Source organism: Hippocampus bargibanti, linkage group LG02 (assembly GCF_051943395.1).
Source record: "Hippocampus bargibanti isolate YZ-2025 linkage group LG02, ASM5194339v1, whole genome shotgun sequence".
In the NCBI taxonomy this organism is placed as follows: domain Eukaryota; kingdom Metazoa; phylum Chordata; class Actinopteri; order Syngnathiformes; family Syngnathidae; genus Hippocampus; species Hippocampus bargibanti.
In genome coordinates, this window is record NC_142735.1 from 5,038,725 (window position 1) to 5,057,476 (window position 18,752).

Consider the following 18,752-nt stretch of genomic DNA (forward strand, 5'->3'; position numbering starts at 1 on the left):
ACTGCTGGCACTTCAAATATAAGCAAGTATGAACCTGCAAATGCAGAGCAAGCATTTTCCACTGGTCTATGTCATTTTCAGGTTCGATTGTGTACCCTGCGAATGGCTGGCACCTGGTTTAAGATGTCCCCTGCCCCCTGCCCGAAGACAACTACAACCTGCCGCCCTTGTGAGGACAACCGGATCAGAAAATGGATGGATTGATGTGTTATTGTTCGTATGGTAGAACAAGTGTGTATTTCACTTGAGGGATTCCACTTGCTGATCTTTCAACTACCATTTACAACATTCAGCACAATTGCAATTAGTGCATGAATAAAACAACAGTGCTTAATAAATTCTTTATGGAAATGAATAATGCAATACACTGCTTGCCAAAGTAATCCATTGTATTTAGATCTGCACACCTCACTCGCTCTGTCAAATTTTAACAAACAAGAGCGTCATTTGTCACGAGAGAGTTTTGCTGAAGCCTTCGAAAAATAGAGTAAAAGGGGAAATTTCTATTATGATTCAGATAGGACAGCCATAATTTCGCCGAGTTTGTTGAAAGGTGGGGAACACATTAACTCATACACTGCCAGACAATGTGTAAATATGTGTCCACTCCAGTGCCAGGGTTTTTGTCATTTTCACTGAACTTGCAGGACCCACAGAATAGTTTTAGGACTACATAAAAATTCAATGCAGTTTAAGAAACCTTAGACTCTCTAAATTCACCCATAAATATACATTTGGGAATGGAAGTGAATGAGTTAATATTCAAAATAGATTGGCTTTTACCCAGGAGTACTTCTACTTTCTGCTTCTGTGTTTTGGACATTCCATTAATGTAAACATGTAAAAACATGACGCATATGGACTTTTTTTTATGGACTGTTTTTCACGGGACTTTGACGACAGTGAAAAATCACAAGAGAAACTTAAAAGCTCAATGTCTACGAGCACGTATATTTTGGAATTTGCCTCTAAAAATCTCAAAGAAAACATCGGAATTATGCTACATGTGATTACATTAAACATTCCTTTACCAATTGCAGTTCAGGCATAGTCACAGTTCCTTAAACTCAGAATCAGAAAGCCTTTAATAGTCCCACAATGGGGATATTTGCAGTCCACAGCAGCAATTTGAAAGGAGTGAGAAGGGGTGAAAAGATAAAAAACAAAGTATTCTAAGCATAATAGAAATGTCAGAGGACTGAGATGTATCCTGTAACTGTGCAAACATGTTTCATAAAGAACTGTACATAGTGAAAGTATTAAAAAAAGCACATTTTATATATGTAACTGTATTCAGTCAACATAAGGTAGCTGGCTGTGCTACGTACAGAACAAGAGTCTAGGTTTTTATAGCTAAGCTAAGGAAAAAGCCTTTTACAACTCAATGTAAAAAGAAAATAAAACAAAATGTCATCTTTTTTTTTTCTTTCAGAAAGCCACAGATGAAACCTGGCTTTTTTTTTTTTTTTCATCGAGCAAGACGTCAAGAAGACCAATTGCGATGCAGGGCGGCAGAGGCCATGATCAGAGGACAAGCACCATTGAAGACCTAACGACCCGTGAGCCAATCACACATCTGCAGACCTTTTTCTACTTTAGCAAAAGCCCGTGAGGGACACCGGCCGGCTTGATGCTTTCATTCTTTGAGCCAACAATTCTAATTAGCAAGGAAATACTGCGGCAGCCTTGTTTACACCCATAAATAATGCATTTCCCTATACACCAGAGGAGGCGCGTATGTATGACGCCGCCACGTTGTGTTATGTAATTCAATGAGGACAAGTGGGTTTGTTGCTTTATTTGTCCCTGCTCGCTCACTCTAACATGATTATGCAAAATTGGGATCACGAAAGAAAGGTGGATGTGGTCATAAAGTGCACATTTTACAGCAGCCAACTTTATATTGTTCACAAGTTGAGATCTTCCAGTTCCTTAAACGTACTTTGCACACGTTGATGCATGGACGCCTGCGAATGAGTCTGTTATGTAAAGGAGAAGAACAGCCGCTTCGACTGCAAATGCCTTCTACAAATATATAAAGAGAAAGAAAGCTCCACTCATGTGTACAGTTAGAATCAGAATCAGAAAGCATTTAACTTATTCACTGCTATACAATAAGAAACCTTAGACTCTCTTCTTTCATCAGAAAAAAAAAAGTTAATTGCTAAATTATATGGGTCTGGAGTTATATGAACTTGAAATGAGAGCGGTTGTTCAAAATACAATGCAATACATACATATTGGTTTATATAGCGCTTTAATAACAGCTGAATCTGGAACAAAGCGTTAAGATGGAAAAAAAAGAGAAACACTACCCCCTTGTGGAAGGGAAAAACATTGCCAGAGGCCATGGCCAGCGCTTTATCGGCACCCAAACAAGAAAAAACTAAACCCAAAATTCGTGAATGGCGCTCTACGTCATAGTTTCAATTCAAGAATAAATTTGTGAATGGCAGTGAATGAGTTAATAGTCCCACAATGATTAAATTTGCAATAGGCTGCAATTTGGACAAAAATAGGGCCCTCAAATCGATTGAAATACATTTTACATCTCAACAAATGTATTGTGACACACATAAAACATGGAATCTTAAAACATGTTTAAAAGAATAATATTGTTTGTAAAGGAGGGCACTGATTTATGAACAGAAGAGGAAGATCATGGCATCAGCTTCCCGGCTGAGGTGAAGATCAAAAAGAATGATGACAACTCAAATTGCCAAGTCTTCTCCAATATACGGCAGCACAATATTGCCGTCATGGTAATAGCCCATGCAGAAAGAATATTCCTGTGCATTGATTCCACGTGAATTTTGGCTATTCATGTGTGGGTTCGGTCCTAATTCTTAATAGTAATTATAATAACAGTAATAAGTAGTAAGTAGTAGGTTGTTTGAATAGACTGGGTGGAGAGATCTTTATTCTGATGACTTCGGCAATCTGTGATCATTTTTTCGAACTTGGTGATGAGGGATAAGCTATAAAATCTGATCATGTGAACGCCAAATCAGATGCAACCTTAAATGTACAGGAGAAAAGAATCAAGGGCCATTACTCAGATTCAGAAAGCCTTCAATAGTCCCATAATGGGGAAATGTTCAACAATGGGAAAATTTGCCAGAGGCCATGGCCAAACTAAATACATTAAAAATATACACCTGTAAATGAAGATATAAAATATTTATTACAATTAATTAGCTCATAATAAATAGAGCCCGCTTATTTTGCCAGGTGATGTTTTTTTCTTTCACTCATTCACTGCCATTCCTGAATAAAAAAATACGACGTTGAGCGCCATTCCAGAATTTGTTCAGGTTTTGTTTCTTCTTGCTGAGTGCCGATGAAGCGGTGGTCAAACCTCTGGCAATGTTTTTCCCTCCCATGAGGGGCAGCATTTGCCTTACAATCGGCTTCATTTCAGGTTCATATAACTCCGGACCCATATAATTTAGGAATTAACTATTTTTTTTTCCTGAATAAAGACGAGAGTCTAATATTTCTTATGCTGCATTGAATATTTATGCAATCCTACAACTCAATATTCTCTGGGTCTTGGAATTTGAGTGAAAATGACAAAAACCCTGGCACTGGAGTGACACATTGCACGTCTGGCAGTGAATGAGTTAGATTCTGTATATATTGCTAATTTCCCCATTGTGGGACAAATAAAGGTTTTCTGATTAGTTCGTTTGGTGCATATTGCAAAAATATCTATCGGAAAATTTCGTCCCTGACAAATCACATTTTACACTAATTGTGGAGTCTTACAGCAATGCCTTTGTCAGACATTGCCTCCCCAATGCCACCTCAGCAGCCTCACCCCAACTCGGCACATTTAGAGTAATCCAACGTAAGATAAGAAACATTTCCGGTGACGATATCTACTCTGTCTGCATCTGTATATGAACTTTGTTCCAAGGTAAGAATAATGTCTGGTGTGTATTGCATACAGGGGTACTAGTTGACGTAATAAGTTGAGGTGTGTCTTCCGGACCAAGTGTCTGATGCTTGGTAGACTTCAGATTCATTTTCTGTTTATGGAAAGTGAAAAGTCAAGTCAAAATATTTTATGACACATCTTCTGCAATTCCTTTTCTTTGTCAGTAAACAAGACTAGCGGCATATATATATATTTTTAACAGTGGCGGACCATCAAGGCTTGCAAAGCCTTCTCTGCTGGGCTAAAAATATCTGAATCACAGACTGATGTTAATTATATTTTGTCCATGATTTTTTATTAAATAATTCCAAATTTTCTTTCAGCTTCCTTTCATTCGTTTTCCCCTGTCGCGCTGCTTCTAGATGTGTGTTTGTATTTTAGCATTTAATCAATCATATTTCAGCCGCCATTTGTTACCAGGGTCCGAAATCTACCTCGACACCTTCACAACCAGTTCTGCAGGCCCTGTCGCATCAAATGTGTCGATCAAACAGTTGCTTTAACTAATCAGATTTTGATTTGGCAAAAGGGGTACCAACGCCTTCTCGCCAAGGCGTTGCGAAACCTGCTCTGATCACCAGTTGCGAGTGACAACAACATAATGGCCTTAGCTAGCACACTGTATCGTAGCGAGCTGCATTAGCAAATATATTGTATTGATTTAATCGCAATTTTGTCAACCCACAATGGATGAAGGAGGAGAAGAAATGAATTTACTGTTAAAACCATTTTCAAGACGAACTTTTAAAGAAAAAAATAGACATCATTAAGAAAGGTTGGTCAGTTATTTCCTGGCTAATGGTACCCTCTAGTGGACTTGTAGTAAATCACACCACACTTTTTTTAGTCTGGACTGATTCAGAAATAGCACTACTGAAGGCCTAGCGATGAATCCACAGCTCATCATGATTTTTAATGACCTGAAATGTAGATTTTAGATTGACATTTAATCTGTCTCGACCTTCTGCTTCTCGAAATCCGTTCTTGGGGACCTTTTATATTTCTGTTTTTGTAAATTAGACAGGGTTTTAAGAGGCAAGGCATAAATCTGCCTCATTAATAATCCAATCAGGGAGGCTGTCAAATGGACATGCTAACCACTAGTCCACATCACTGCTTAACAGTGTTTTTTTCACAACACTATCAACAAGATGACACTGTAAATGTTGTTACGACATACACACACAATTATAAACAAACGGAATGATCAGCGTATTACAATGTATGCAATTACATCGTCAGGGGGGAGAATACAAAGGAGGGTTTTGTATGGCCAAACTGCAGCATCAGCAAACAACCTCACAATTAGACACCTGCCTCAACAATTCACCTGCAGAAGTGTGAAGTGCGAGGTCGCTCTAATTGATTTAAAAATGTACAAATATGCATTCATGAATATGTTTGGATTAATGGCATTGACAAAAAAAAAACAAATTGTCCAAGAGTGGCTCCAATGTGTCAAAAGTAGGCAAAAAGTGCCAACAATGCTGATGATGACAATCAGAATCAGAAAGCCTTCAATAGTCCCACAATGCGGAAATTTGCAAAAACCAACCTGATTTCATGTTCAATGTGGGAGGGACAAATTAGGTAAATAGATAAAAATCCTCACATAAAGCTCAACTGAGCTCACAGGGTTGGTATATGCATATTTTTATTTACACCCGCCATGCACACGCTGCTGACTTGATGAGTACTCTTTCAACCCCGTCTGTCATCTCGTTTTATCGTCTCCAGATAGACTCAATTAGAGAAATGAAAGGAAATGTCAATGGGAGACAAGGCTTCCACTAATCCAATAAGACGCTCCACGATGCACCCTCCTCTTTCATTGCACATCAGAAGCCAACTGGGGCCGCCGGCATGAAAGTTCACTTCATCAACATTATTCACAGCGCAATCTCGGTTTTCGGAAGGACATCCATTTCAGAAAGTCTGATTTAAACCAAATTGTACAAAATCCAAAGCAATATTCATCATAGGATTTGATTTAAATCCAAATAATTTGTTACTGAGACGTAAAAATATGAATACAGAATCATTCATGAATATATTTTATTGCAAGTATAGATTTACGCACAAAAATGTGGGTGATAAATGCCCTTATTGAAGATTATTGATGACATTGAATGCTTTTTACACAATTTAAACAACTTTAAAGTGCTATATAAATCATTATGTATTGCATTGTAACGTTTATCGAATGATGCTATATGAATGGCAGCGATAAATGTTTATTTTATTGATTTTTTTGTCGTACAAATATCCAGTGGATGGATCAAAGCACAATAAAATTTAGATTAAAAAGGTTAAAAATAATAAAATAAAACCATCTTATACCAGTAGTGGGCCGTCAGTGCCTGCAAGGCCTTCTCTGCTGGCCTAAAAATCACAGAGTAATGTTATTTATATTTTCAGAGTTCGAGTTGATTTTCAGAGTTCGAGTTGGCAACTCAAGGCCTACTGGAAGGCGCTGGAAATGTCAGTTTTCGCAAACTATGTTTCACTAGTGACATGGTTGGCTAGTCACTAACTAGACACTCGTGATAAGAGCATACTGGCCAGAGCTAGCACAATGTATCTGTAGAAATCTGCATAAGCAAATATATTTTTGTACCGATTTAATAGCAGTTTTGTCAACCCACAATGACTGAAGGAGGAGAAGAAATGGATTTGGTTGCAGATTTACTGTTAAAGCCATTTTCAAGATGAACTTTTCAAGCAAAAAAAAATGAACATTATTAACAAAGGTTGGACAGCTCAGAACTTAGCAAAAATAGCAAATAATATTACAATTTTATCAGGTTATCATGAATCCACACATTCATAGTAAAAATTCAAACAGTTCAAAGACAGTATATTTATTTATATCATATTTATAAGTTATTTCCTAGCTAACGGGATGCTCTAGTGAACATGTAGTAAATCACATCACACTCACTGCTACGGATTGATTCAGACGTAGCACTACTGAAGGCCTCGGGTTGACGGCCCATATATAAAAATGCTAGACTCCAGCCATTTAGTTTTCTACTTTGCCGCTTCCCATGTCTTTTTCACTTGTTCCTCAACTTCCCTGTTTCATTTTCATCTGTAATTCGACTTTTCTTGAAGCTGATTCTGATCACTTCTTGTGTTGTTCAACAGCCGTGACTTTTGGTTGCATATCATTACTCTGCTGTTCCAAAGCAGTGGTTCTGCATTTCCTTGCCTGTTTCCTTGTTTATTTTTGATGGCTTTCATTTGTACTTTGTACTAGCTGTTCCTCATGTGCTTTTACATTGTTCCTTGTCTCTTTTCCCAGCCTAATTTCTTGCTGTTGCATGTCTCATTCAGATCCGTTTCTTTGTTGGTCCTTGTTATGGATTTTATTTTACGCTCAGCTCTTCTTCGGATGTTCTGTTTCTGTGTTACTCATCACCTGTGCTTATTCACTTTTGTTCTGCTGTTCATCATTGCCCTTGCTCTTCCTTGGTGGTATCTCATTTGTATGAATCTATGCTGTTTGCCTGCAGTTTTTGTGCGTGTCTTTACATGGCTGCTTCTCATTTGTATCTGTGCTGTTCATGATTTATCTCAAATGTGAGTCATCAACATCTTCTGTCTGACCTTTGTAAGTTGTTTGTTATTGTTGGTCCATTTTTTTGTGTGTCTTCGCTTTCTCTGCTGTTTCGTTGACTTGGCTCACTTGTGTTGCCACTGTTCCCTTCCTGCATCTTGAATATCATATATTATATTCACATTTGGGTAGAAGTGCTTTCAATCATCCTGACATCTACCATTTACACACAAAATGACTCCAGACGGAGTCCACCACCATGTCACTGATGATCTGATGCTGCGGTTGCCACGGTAACTCCGAAGTTTCAGCAAAACCTTGAGGCTCACGGCATGATGATTATCGGTCAACTTATTCAAGTCAAAGTGGAGAGTCGAATATGTTGCCTGTCGTTATGAGATTTCCTTGCATAGTTCCCAGTTTGTTCCCGTGAGGTCCATTTTTAGCATCCATACCACTGCGGAGTCGAGATGACATGCATGTGTTGATTGAGTTGTCCGGCGCCTCATGACAGTTGCGCTTCAGTATGGTTGCTATCTAATTATATGGATGATTGAACTTGAAGCTCATTGAAATGTCAGCCCTCAATTACCTCCTCCAAGTGTACTCAGGCAACATAATAAAGACACATTAGGTAATGTCAAGAGTCTGTCCACATTTCAGATATGCATTTAGCGTTTTTTGGTCAAAATGGCCACCGCTCCTCATTCGCTGCAATAAGACACTAAACAACCCTGTTTTGACTTTTTAACTTCACACCTTATTCCCTCTGTCAATAACCTGTAATGGTGGAATGGCAATTCAAGTGATGCCTATGATAGTAATGAACATACCCCGAGGCAATATGACTAAAATACGCAAACATATTCGGAAATGACATGCTGGAAAATAAATCTCATTTGGGAGTTCATTCAAGGGCATGACTTGTCCTTGCACATCCAAGCACACTTGCAAGTGTGAATGGGAGAGTGTGTTTGTGGATTTGAACTTAATTGAAGTGATGATCGCCTATGCTGTATTCAAATCTTAAAGGACAACCGACGCCTCCGGACAAGTTGTGTCCATAATTTGTAAAATCAGAATCAGAATCAGAATCATCTTTATTGCCAAGTATGTAGGACACACAAGGAATTTGTTTCCGGTAGAACACGCTGCACTAGTATCGTTGTCAAAAAAACTGCTAAGTGGCACTATACAGTTCCATTTTGGCTACTGTTGAAAGAGTTCAAAATGTTCACTTCAAATGACTTCGACTGAGCGTATTTTACAAATATTCCACGGCAAATATTCCACGGCACGTTTTAAGACTTGCACTGAATATTCAGGATGTCTTGTTTTCGAGTTGACGACAATGCCTGACATGACGTCACGTCTGGAACGCCCCTGACCGAGAAAGCGACACACAATGCATTTTGGGTACTTTGTTTCTTCTGAAAACTTTGTGTTGATCTGTGTTGATGAGGAAATTAGAGGGAAAACACATAAATAATACGATGGTGAATCGTTGTGTGCTGCACCAAGACTACTATTTGATTCTAGTTGACACAAATTCCCAGCAGACAAATCAGCCCATTTCCAACAGAGCATGGGCGCCATCTTGTGCATTTTCTAGGACACTATTTGAAACGCTATTTTAATCATATTCATAACTGGATAAGTAACAAGAAAGCATCTTCTCCTTCTGAAACTCGCAATTTCCGGGGTCATTTTGAAGTAGTTTTGGGACACTAACTCATTTTTATTGTTGTTTTGCATTTGTCGAAAAATATCAGCCGGCGTGTTTTGGGTATTTTAGATGCTATAAAATGTTTTTCTGATGTCAGTTACGAAACAAAAAAATGGTGTCGGTTGTCCTTTAAGGATGTAACTATTTTGATAAAATGGTCGACGGAAACCTGCATTATGAGTGTTTTTTATATATTTAGATGTTTTATATGTATTTATTTTTATATATACATTTATTTTCATATATGTATTTATATATATAGTGATACCTCAGTTTATGAACTTAATTGATTCCCAGAAAGTGTGTGTAAGGCGAAAAGTATGTCTTCCAAACATTTATTTCCCATAAGAAATCATTAAAAATGATAATAATCCAGTCATTCTGGATGCACCCTATCTACATTGCCCAAAGATAGCTGGGATGGGCTCCAGCATGCCCGCGGCCATCACTCACAATCTTTGAGTTAGAAAAAAAACATGCTCACGATTCATGCTCAGTAGAATTTCATTTCGTATAAATCTATTTGGCATTGATATAGTCATGAATAGAGTCCCATGGGATGAAAGTGTATGAGAGCTTTGTTTTAGAACAAGTACTTTGTACATGCTGCGGCTATTTGGCATCACAGCAGGTGACCAGTTAAATGCATTGTTGCCTGAAGACATGGTCTTTTTGTTCTTCCTCCAGGGTGGAATATGTTCAAAAGAAGCTTCCAGCTATTAACTCATTCACTGCCAGACGATGTGCAAGAATGTGTCTGCTCCAGTGCCAGGGTTTTTGTCATTGTCACTCGAATTCTAGGACCCACAGAATATTGAGTTTTAGGACTACATAACCATTCAATGCAGCGTAAGAAACTCTAGACTCTCTTCTTTTATCAGAAAAATAGTTAATTCCTAAATTATATGGGTCTAGAGTTATAGGAGATTGAAATAAGGGAAGCTGTCCAAAATACAATGCAATACATGTATATTGGTTTATAAAGCGCTTTAACAACAGTTGAAGCTGGAACAAAGCACTAACATGGAAAAAAGGAAATGCTGCCCCATTGTGGAAGGGAAAAATCATTGCCAGCGGTCTGGCCAACGCTTTATCGGCACCCCAGCAAGTAAAAACAAAACCTGAACAAATTCGGTAATGGCGATCCACGTCATATTTTCAATTCTCGAATACATTCGTGAAAGGCAGAAAAAGGGTTAAAAAAACATAAAAAATACGTAAAACTTATGTTACAAAAATGCAACTTCGTGACACCTTTTTAATATAAGCCCAAGATAAGGAGTGCATTTTCAGTGCACTTGTGTACAAACTAAAGCTAACATTTATATTATACGGAAAGAGGGCCGCCGTAGTCCAAGTTAATGTCTGAAGAAATAAGTTTACTGCATGAGGAGTAACGTGGTTGGCTTGATAAGATACTAAACCAAAATGTGTGTTTAGCATTACGACTATTGATGAGCGGCGTAGTCACTTGCTGCCCAAGGAGAATTTAGACATTTATTCCTTCGCTTAACGGTGCCATCAATAACAGGCACTCAGGAAATTATTTAACTCTCTCATACAGTCACCATGGCCTCTCAGGCCAATTAAAGACCATACATTATCATTTCTCTTTCTTTCTGGTTATGTAAATAACTCAAGTGTGAACTTGTGAGAATGGCATGCCGATGAGAATGTGCTGTGTCGCATTACACATGCAGAGAGAGAACAGACACCAAGGCTGACTGTTAAATTGAGCACCGATTTGTCACTCTTGTGTGTAAGCTCAAACATATCCTCCCTCTGGTGATGGCATATATATATATATATATATATATATATATATATATATATATATATATATATATATATATATATATATAATATAAAAGATAAAAGGCAGACATAGAGAAATGACTATACATATGAGCGTGTGTGAATACTGTAGGTTTACAAGATGCCAAGGTGCAGCGTGTGATTAATGGCACTGTATGGTGGCAGACGGCCTTGTCCAGCATCTTGTGAATGTCACACCTCCATCCTGCAATGTGATTAGCATTCTGTGGGCCGCTACATTGAATTCATTTTATTTTGATAGCACCCCGTGAATATTCATGAGCTTGATCAATATTCAAAGGGAAGACCATGCCACGTTAAGAAAAAAGGTTGATCCGAGTCGTCCGTGTTATATGAATGTATCTGCACTGAATTACTAATAGAAAAGTAATCAGTGATGATGATAGGTAAAATAAAATAAAACATATACACATCCTCCTCTTTCACCTGGAACTGCTTTATGTAACAAAGAGGGTACCGAAAGTGCTTAAGAATGAATGTCTCTCTGTGTCTTTGTGTTGTCATGTTATTTGTTACTTGTTTTTTTGTTCTTTTGACTTCAAGACGGCGTAAATGTAAATTTAAATTTCTCCACTGCGAGACTAATAAAGGCAAATCCAATCCAATCCAATACACACAATTGCAAGTGCAGTGATACCTCGGTTTATGAACCCCTTGGCTTACAAACTTTTCGGTTTACGAACGTTAAATTTATGACAATTTTACCTTGTATACTAACTATTTTTTGGGATACACACGGAGCTGCCACAATGAGTGATGTGTCGTTCGCAAACGAGCCCGTTCTCCTAACAAAAAAATGGTAGCCGGCTTGTTTTGGCCTCGCCCCCAGTCTTTGGTTACAGCCAACAAGCAGTGAGGGGGGGGGGGTGTTTACAGACAGAGAGAGTGAAGCCATTCTCCATAAAAGAAAATGGTTGGGGACATTTTTTATCCTCTATTCCCCACCCACAGTATTCGGTTAAAGCCACGTGATTGGTCAAGAACGCAGCAGTGAGGGGAGGTGGTTTAAACATTAAAGAGACAGGCAGATGACGGAGAGAGTGACAAAATGGATAGAAAACAGTGAAATTTGGATTTGTTTCAACTTTGATCGTTCAAAGGCAGAGTGTAGACTCCAATGTTAAAATATCCCATCAATGAGGCTCCACAAATAACCCGCACAAGCCATCTATACACTTGATGCAAAAAGCTATCAACCTAACTAAACAGAACACTATTGATGGGGAAGTAGGTAAAATTATAGCGGAGAAAGCACCTACAATCGATTATTCCTCAAGATGGTGAAAGATGAAGGCTATGTTCCTCAATCAAACAAGTGATTAATGCTGATGAAACTGGCCACTCCATTCAGTCAAGAGATCAACGACCATCACAAAGGTAAATAAAATGACTTTATTATACAGTACAGTTTATTTATTTAATTATAATACCATAGCACATTTATTATACATAAAATAAGGTACATTTTGTGTAATTTTAAGGCTTAGAAACTTAGAAAGTAGAAAATTATGTTTTATGGGGACCTGGGAATGGATTATTCTCATTTTAATGGTTACCAATGGGAAATTAATTTTTGGGATACAGACCTTTCGTCTTACACACTGTCTGGGAACCACTTAAGTTTGTAAGCCAAGGTATCACTGTACTTGAGTTAGATTCAGTTTCATTTCTATTGAAAGGCTCCTCCCGTCCTTTTTTTCCTGTGGCTCAATGCACATCATTAGTTTAGTTTTTTTTTCAATTCCAGGTCTCTCCACGTTGACGTTTTGCCATGTGGCCTTTTCTTTGAATATCTTATTGCTATTTTGCACATTTTGAGCTTCTTCTGTTATGTTTGTTCTTTTGTAAGTGCAGAGCAGTTATGTAGGTGGGAAACCAAAAAGCAGGGAGGAGCAGTGTGTTCTGACCAAAATGCATTCAACAAAAACACAAACCGGCGTACATTGGAGAAAACAGCTAACTTAAATACGAAGACAAAATCCGGAAAACCCAAAGAATAAAAATCACAAAAATCTATGGCAGAAAACAGAACGTGACTGATACTCATATCTCACAATGAGCTAACCCAGGGGTGGGCAAACTTTTTGACTCGCGGGCCGCATTGGGTTCTAAAATTTGACAGAGGGGCCGGGCCAGGAGCATTTGGAGGGAGTGTTTGGGCCGGAAATACTCCGAACAAGTTATGTCCATAATTTATAAAATCACTTCAAATGACTTCAACTGAGCGTATTTTACAAAGATTCCACAGCATATAGCTATAGTTTACGTTTTAAGACTTGCGCTGAATATTCATGAAGTCTTGTTTTCGAGTTGATGACGATCCCCATGTGACGTCACGTTTGGACCGCCCCTGACCGAGAAAGCGACATACAATGCATTTTGGGTACTTTGTTTGGTCTGAAAACTTCGTGTTAATCCGTGTTGATCCGTGTTGATGGCGAAATTAGAAGGAAAACACATAAATAACGCCATGGTGAATCGTTGTGTGTTGCACCAAGACAACTATTTGATATTCGCTGACACAAATTCCCAGCTGACAAATCAGCCCATTTCCAACGGAGCTTGGGCGCAATCTTCTGCTTTTTCTGGGTGCTACATTGCTGTCATTGACGGCTCGAATTGATATGGGAGGACTCCTAGAATCAATTGCAAACATTTATGCTTTCCTCTTCAGAAGAACAAGAAAACATCTTCTCCGAATCTGAAGCCATTGTTTTGATTCTTGAGCAAGGCACGACGTCTTGGCGTGACGTCACGAACAGAGGGGTGGGACCTTCTGAAACTGACCATTTCCGGATTCATTTTGAAGTCATTTTTATTGGTGTTTTTCATTTAACTAAAAATATCAGCCTGCCTGATTTGGGTATTTTAGATGCTATAAAACGTTTTTCTGATGTCAGTGGGAAACAAAAACAAAAAATGGTGCCGGTTGTCCTTTAAATGTAGTATGTACAAACCTCATAGCACAGTAAAAACACTACAACCCAATTTATTAACTGTCTTTCAAATGTGAAAAATATCCCTGATCAGTTAATAAATTTGTCTCAAGGAATATGCAAGATATGGCATTTACAGACTATTTCGCAGATACTTGGAGGAGGAAATGGAAATAGATTAAAATAACATGTGCACTGTGATTCATCAAGATTGCGTCTGTTTTTAAGTTTCCATCGAAGGGGCAAAGAAATCAACATTTATTGAAAAATGGAATCACTTTCAACATTCAAAACATATTATTACACAACGAAATATTCAAGCTCAATAATACCTACTTGTGTTAAATTCCGCCAAATCATAGATGGTGTGTCCTGACCGCGCGCTCAACAAACTCCTCACTGACGCTCTCGCCTTCACGCGCTAACAATACACGTGTACCGTCGCCGAGCACACAAACATAGACTACCTGCAGTTGAAATTTGCATACTCGGCTCGGCAGCCAATCAGAAGCCTGCTTCTTTCTTCCGGACTTTCGCAAGCGTTACAAAGTCGTGCAATTGCATGTCATTTTCCAAAATAGATGCACAGAACCTCAAACTAGAAGAAAGATTCAAAAGAAGCTAACAACATATGTGATGCTACAAAACGTAAATTTACATTAAACCGTGACTGTAAAGTGTACGTGAGACTTATGAAAGGGGCTTAGTGGCTCGTAGGAATCAATGCACACGTTGCATTGTGCACCACAATGACAATCGACTACTGTAGCAAAATTTACAGCCATGCGCATTTGCCGTAAATTAAGCAAGGTAGCATTTGTAGTTGGTGCATTCTTGATTTAAAAAAAACTTTATACTTTGTGACAATGTTTCTTAATGGGATTGGTCTCATTTTGCTTCAAGTTGGGAAAAATGGGGCAGGCAACTTTTCAGTTATCTGCCCTGTTGTTCGCTAGCTTTTTGTCATGAGTTTTAGACACTGTTTGTACTATAATTTGGGCAAGTTCGGCGGGCCGGATTGAAAAGCCTAACGGGCCGTATGTGGCCCGCGGGCCGTAGTTTGCCCATGCCTGAGCTAACCAACACCTCCCCCAGCGTCTCAAGAAGGGGCCCATTTACTGAAGAGGAAATACCGGCACACACACATTGACGCACGTGGTCAAAGAGAAACGAAACAGAGAATCAGCATAAGCTGGTTCATATTCACTCGCGTTAGATTGGCCAATGTAGGCCGGACAAACAGGCTAGGTGAGATTGCCGATTATAAAGCAATGCTCTTGACAGAGCAAGGGTCAATTGGTGCCTGTCTTCTGACGCACTGGGAAGCTGACATTCTTCACTGGGATGGCAACACCAGGGTAGGTCCAAATGTGTACAAATTGCTTTCAAAGTTTGTGAATGGCTGCTTACATCCAACAACTGTAGCTACTGGTAAAATTGTGGTAATTGGATGAATGACATCTCATTTCCCTTTTCCTCAGTGATCTTCTGAGCATGAATACCTTCCTCCACAATACAAAAATGCACTTTTTGGAGCACGTTGGAAAGCTTACCTGTGCTTTACAGCACTAAGTGATCAAACTGGGGCTACTTCTGTCTCCGGATATTTCTGCAGTACTTCTAGTAAAGTGCATGCAGAGGTGAGTATGGAAAAGCATCTTAGAGCGCCTTCTCGGAGGAACCCTTTTAAATGCTCAACATCTTCTATTTGTTCACTCTCTTATGTAGATGAATTTTCTGGATTACTTAAAAACCTTGCATCGAGGCCACAACAAGGTCACATGTTACATGTCGTGGTCCCCCTGCGCAAAGTGCTCACAGGCATTAGTCCAATTCCTCCAAAACAATGCAAAACTCAACCTCAGGATCTTCGTGTCACGCCTATACCGCACGGACATCAAGAAAAATCGAAAGGGCCTGAAATTGCTGAGTGACGCTGGAGTGCCCCTTCGAGTCATGAATAACAAAGGTAATTGATACTTATGAGACATTCTCTACAACTGAACTGACTACTGAGGTTTCTTTTCCGTATCTTCTGTAGACTTTCAGTACTGCTGGAAAACCTTTGTTGATAATCAATACATCCCCTTCCTACCTTGGGACGACCTTTTTGAAAACCAGGAGCATTATCAAGATGAACTCTCCGATATTGTCCAGCAGGTAACTGCGATCCAAGCTATGATTGAAATCTAAAGTGCAAAATACAACCGGTCTAATCACTCCGTATATCCTCCTTTTAAAATAGAACGACTTTGGCAATTGGGACGGGGCATGCGTACTGATCGTCGGGACTTCGATGGTCCGGCATGTAAACATTAGCAGATGCAGCACTTCTTGTCACCCAGGCGCACACATTCAAGATGTCAATGACGCCCTCCCCCTTCTGCTGGCTGGGCAGCCGTCTGTCTCCGCTGTGGTTGCTCACGTTGGAACGTGGGACCATCAGCTGGAGCAGTCTGAGAAACTGAAGAAAGACTATATCTCCCTCATACGGACCATCCAGGACACAAAGAAGTATGTCATCATCTCGGGTCCCTTTGTTCCACCTTGCTTTGGTGAGGTCAAGTTTAGTCGCATCAGACAACTTCATATCTGGCTTAAAGGATACTGCCACAATGGAGGCATCCCCTATGTGGACAACTTCACGACTTTTCTCAATAGACTAGACCTTTTCAAGCCAGATAACCTGCACCCAAATATCTTTGGATCTAAGCTTTTAGCCATTAACATTGAACTCACTCTGCTCTCCTGCAATGCGTTCTCCAAATAACGGTCATTGATCAATCGTACTGTTCATATCAACTACTTATAACTTCCATTGGGCCTCGGCACAATTATATCCCTTACACAAGTGGGTGGTGGACCGGCCACCTGCAAGTTCATATCACATCTGTTTTATGAAAATCAGATGTGATGGAACTTGCATTAAAATCATGAATCTGGCATGCTGAATGCGCGCTTCTCTCAACATTTCTGGTTATTGACAATAGAGTGGACTTATTTTACAAATAGAAACACGGCTGAATTTCTTTTTACTATTTATGATTTAAACATTGTGCCTTTGCTTCCTCTGTCACTTCTGTTATCACTGATTTTTCTGAATTTCTCTGAGTCATATACTGTACACCTCTTTAACTGCTTGCACATTGAACTGTACGGCGACACGCCTAGTCATATCAGGGTGTGCCCTCAACCTGTCAACTATTGCTTTCAGGTTGTGTCGATATATATATCTCGACACTACGCCGAAACATGTCAGGTGTTTGAACACCTACAATACACTGTCTCTAAGAAAATATACCCATTTGTCAGCCTGTGGAAACGGAGGTGGCCACAGGATGTCGCCATTTTGTGCCTCTTTTTTTTGTGAGAGATTGTCCCCCAATGTTGCCTCAAAATGGCCCAAATAAATTCTTTAATCGATTGCAAACATGTATGCTTTGCTCATCAGGACTATTTGAATCATATTCATAACTGGATGTGTAACAAAAAAGCATATTATCCGAATCTGAAGCCATTGTTTTGATTCTCCAGCAATGCAAGACGTCTTGGCGTGACGTCACAAACTGGGCGCGGGACTTTCTGAAAATGCCCAATTCGCAGCTCAATTTTGTGCAGATGTTGGACACTTTAAGTCATTTTTATTGGTGTTTTGCATTTGACTAAAAATATCATACTGCATGTTTTGGGTATTTTAGATGCTAGAAAACGTTTTTCTGGTGTCAGTTAACAAACAAAAAAGTGACGTCTGTTGTCCTTTAAGTCATCTATCTTTGCCAAAAGTGACAAGCGGAACAATAAAAGGCTCCTCCACAATATGGCAAACGTTGCAGTTAAAATGTACCGTCCATCTAACATCATATTAGCTTTGTGTTCAAGTGAGCAGAGCAAAATTTCACATGAAATAAACCGGAATTCAATAATATGCTTTCAATATGCACATTTTTTGGGTATTTATGATTGGTGACGTGCCAAGAGAATACTGCTCAAAAGCAATCACAAATTTGCAATATAGCGTTGCTGTTCAATGAAAAGTTTCCGTCTTTATGTTCAAATTTCACATGTTGAACACATCCACACCAATCACTTACACACCAACGGACAATTTAGAGTCTGTTTTGGAGTGTAACCTCATAGAAGGAATTGAGCAGAGATCCGAAAGCGACCTCACAATTGGTTGGCGGCTAACTACTTGTCCATCGAGGTGCTTTCCGTTTGAGTCAAAACTTCAAAAAGTCGTGTCATCTCACAGCGGCCCATTTCTAAAATTAAACAGTTCTTCTCATGTCGCCACAATTACCGACCTTGTGCAGAGCCACCAATGCCGCATTGCGTGTGGCATACTTGACACCACTGCATGTTTAATGTTGGCCCAGCGTTTGATCTCTTCTGCCTGCTTGCTAAACTAAACGTGGGGTCGAAGAGTGCGTCTGGTGCTCTCCTCGTTCAGAGCGGTCGTCAAAGGCTGTCGCCAGGCTGAACAGGCTGGCTCGCTTTTTGTTCTCTCTTCTTTTTCTTTGTGCGCTTGAGGCCAAACAAATACTCAAGGACAGCCATTAGTGCTCTTAAGGAAAGATGAGCCAAAGGCGAGGAAATGGATGAAAACTCCAGATGCCAGAGAGGCTTTAAATTGAATCTTTGGGAGAGGGAAGAGGGTGAAATATATTTCCTGTCATATTGGCCTCCACATAGTGACAACCCTTTAGTCTCGCTCCAGTTCAGACGACTTAAAGACAACAAAGACGAGGACGACCG

At 39.4% G+C, this 18,752-nt stretch overlaps 1 protein-coding gene across 1 annotated transcript; it reads left to right on the top strand.

The window, feature by feature from the left end:
• Positions 1-15,447: 15,447 nt before the first annotated feature.
• Positions 15,448-17,952, top strand: LOC148901275 (uncharacterized). Its single transcript, XM_089016709.1, is given in 6 exon segments — positions 15,448-15,463; positions 15,466-15,504; positions 15,507-15,637; positions 15,726-15,966; positions 16,039-16,157; positions 16,243-17,952. Coding segments are annotated over 6 exon segments (1,071 nt in total). The 3' UTR covers positions 16,768-17,952.
• Positions 17,953-18,752: the final 800 nt, after the last annotated feature.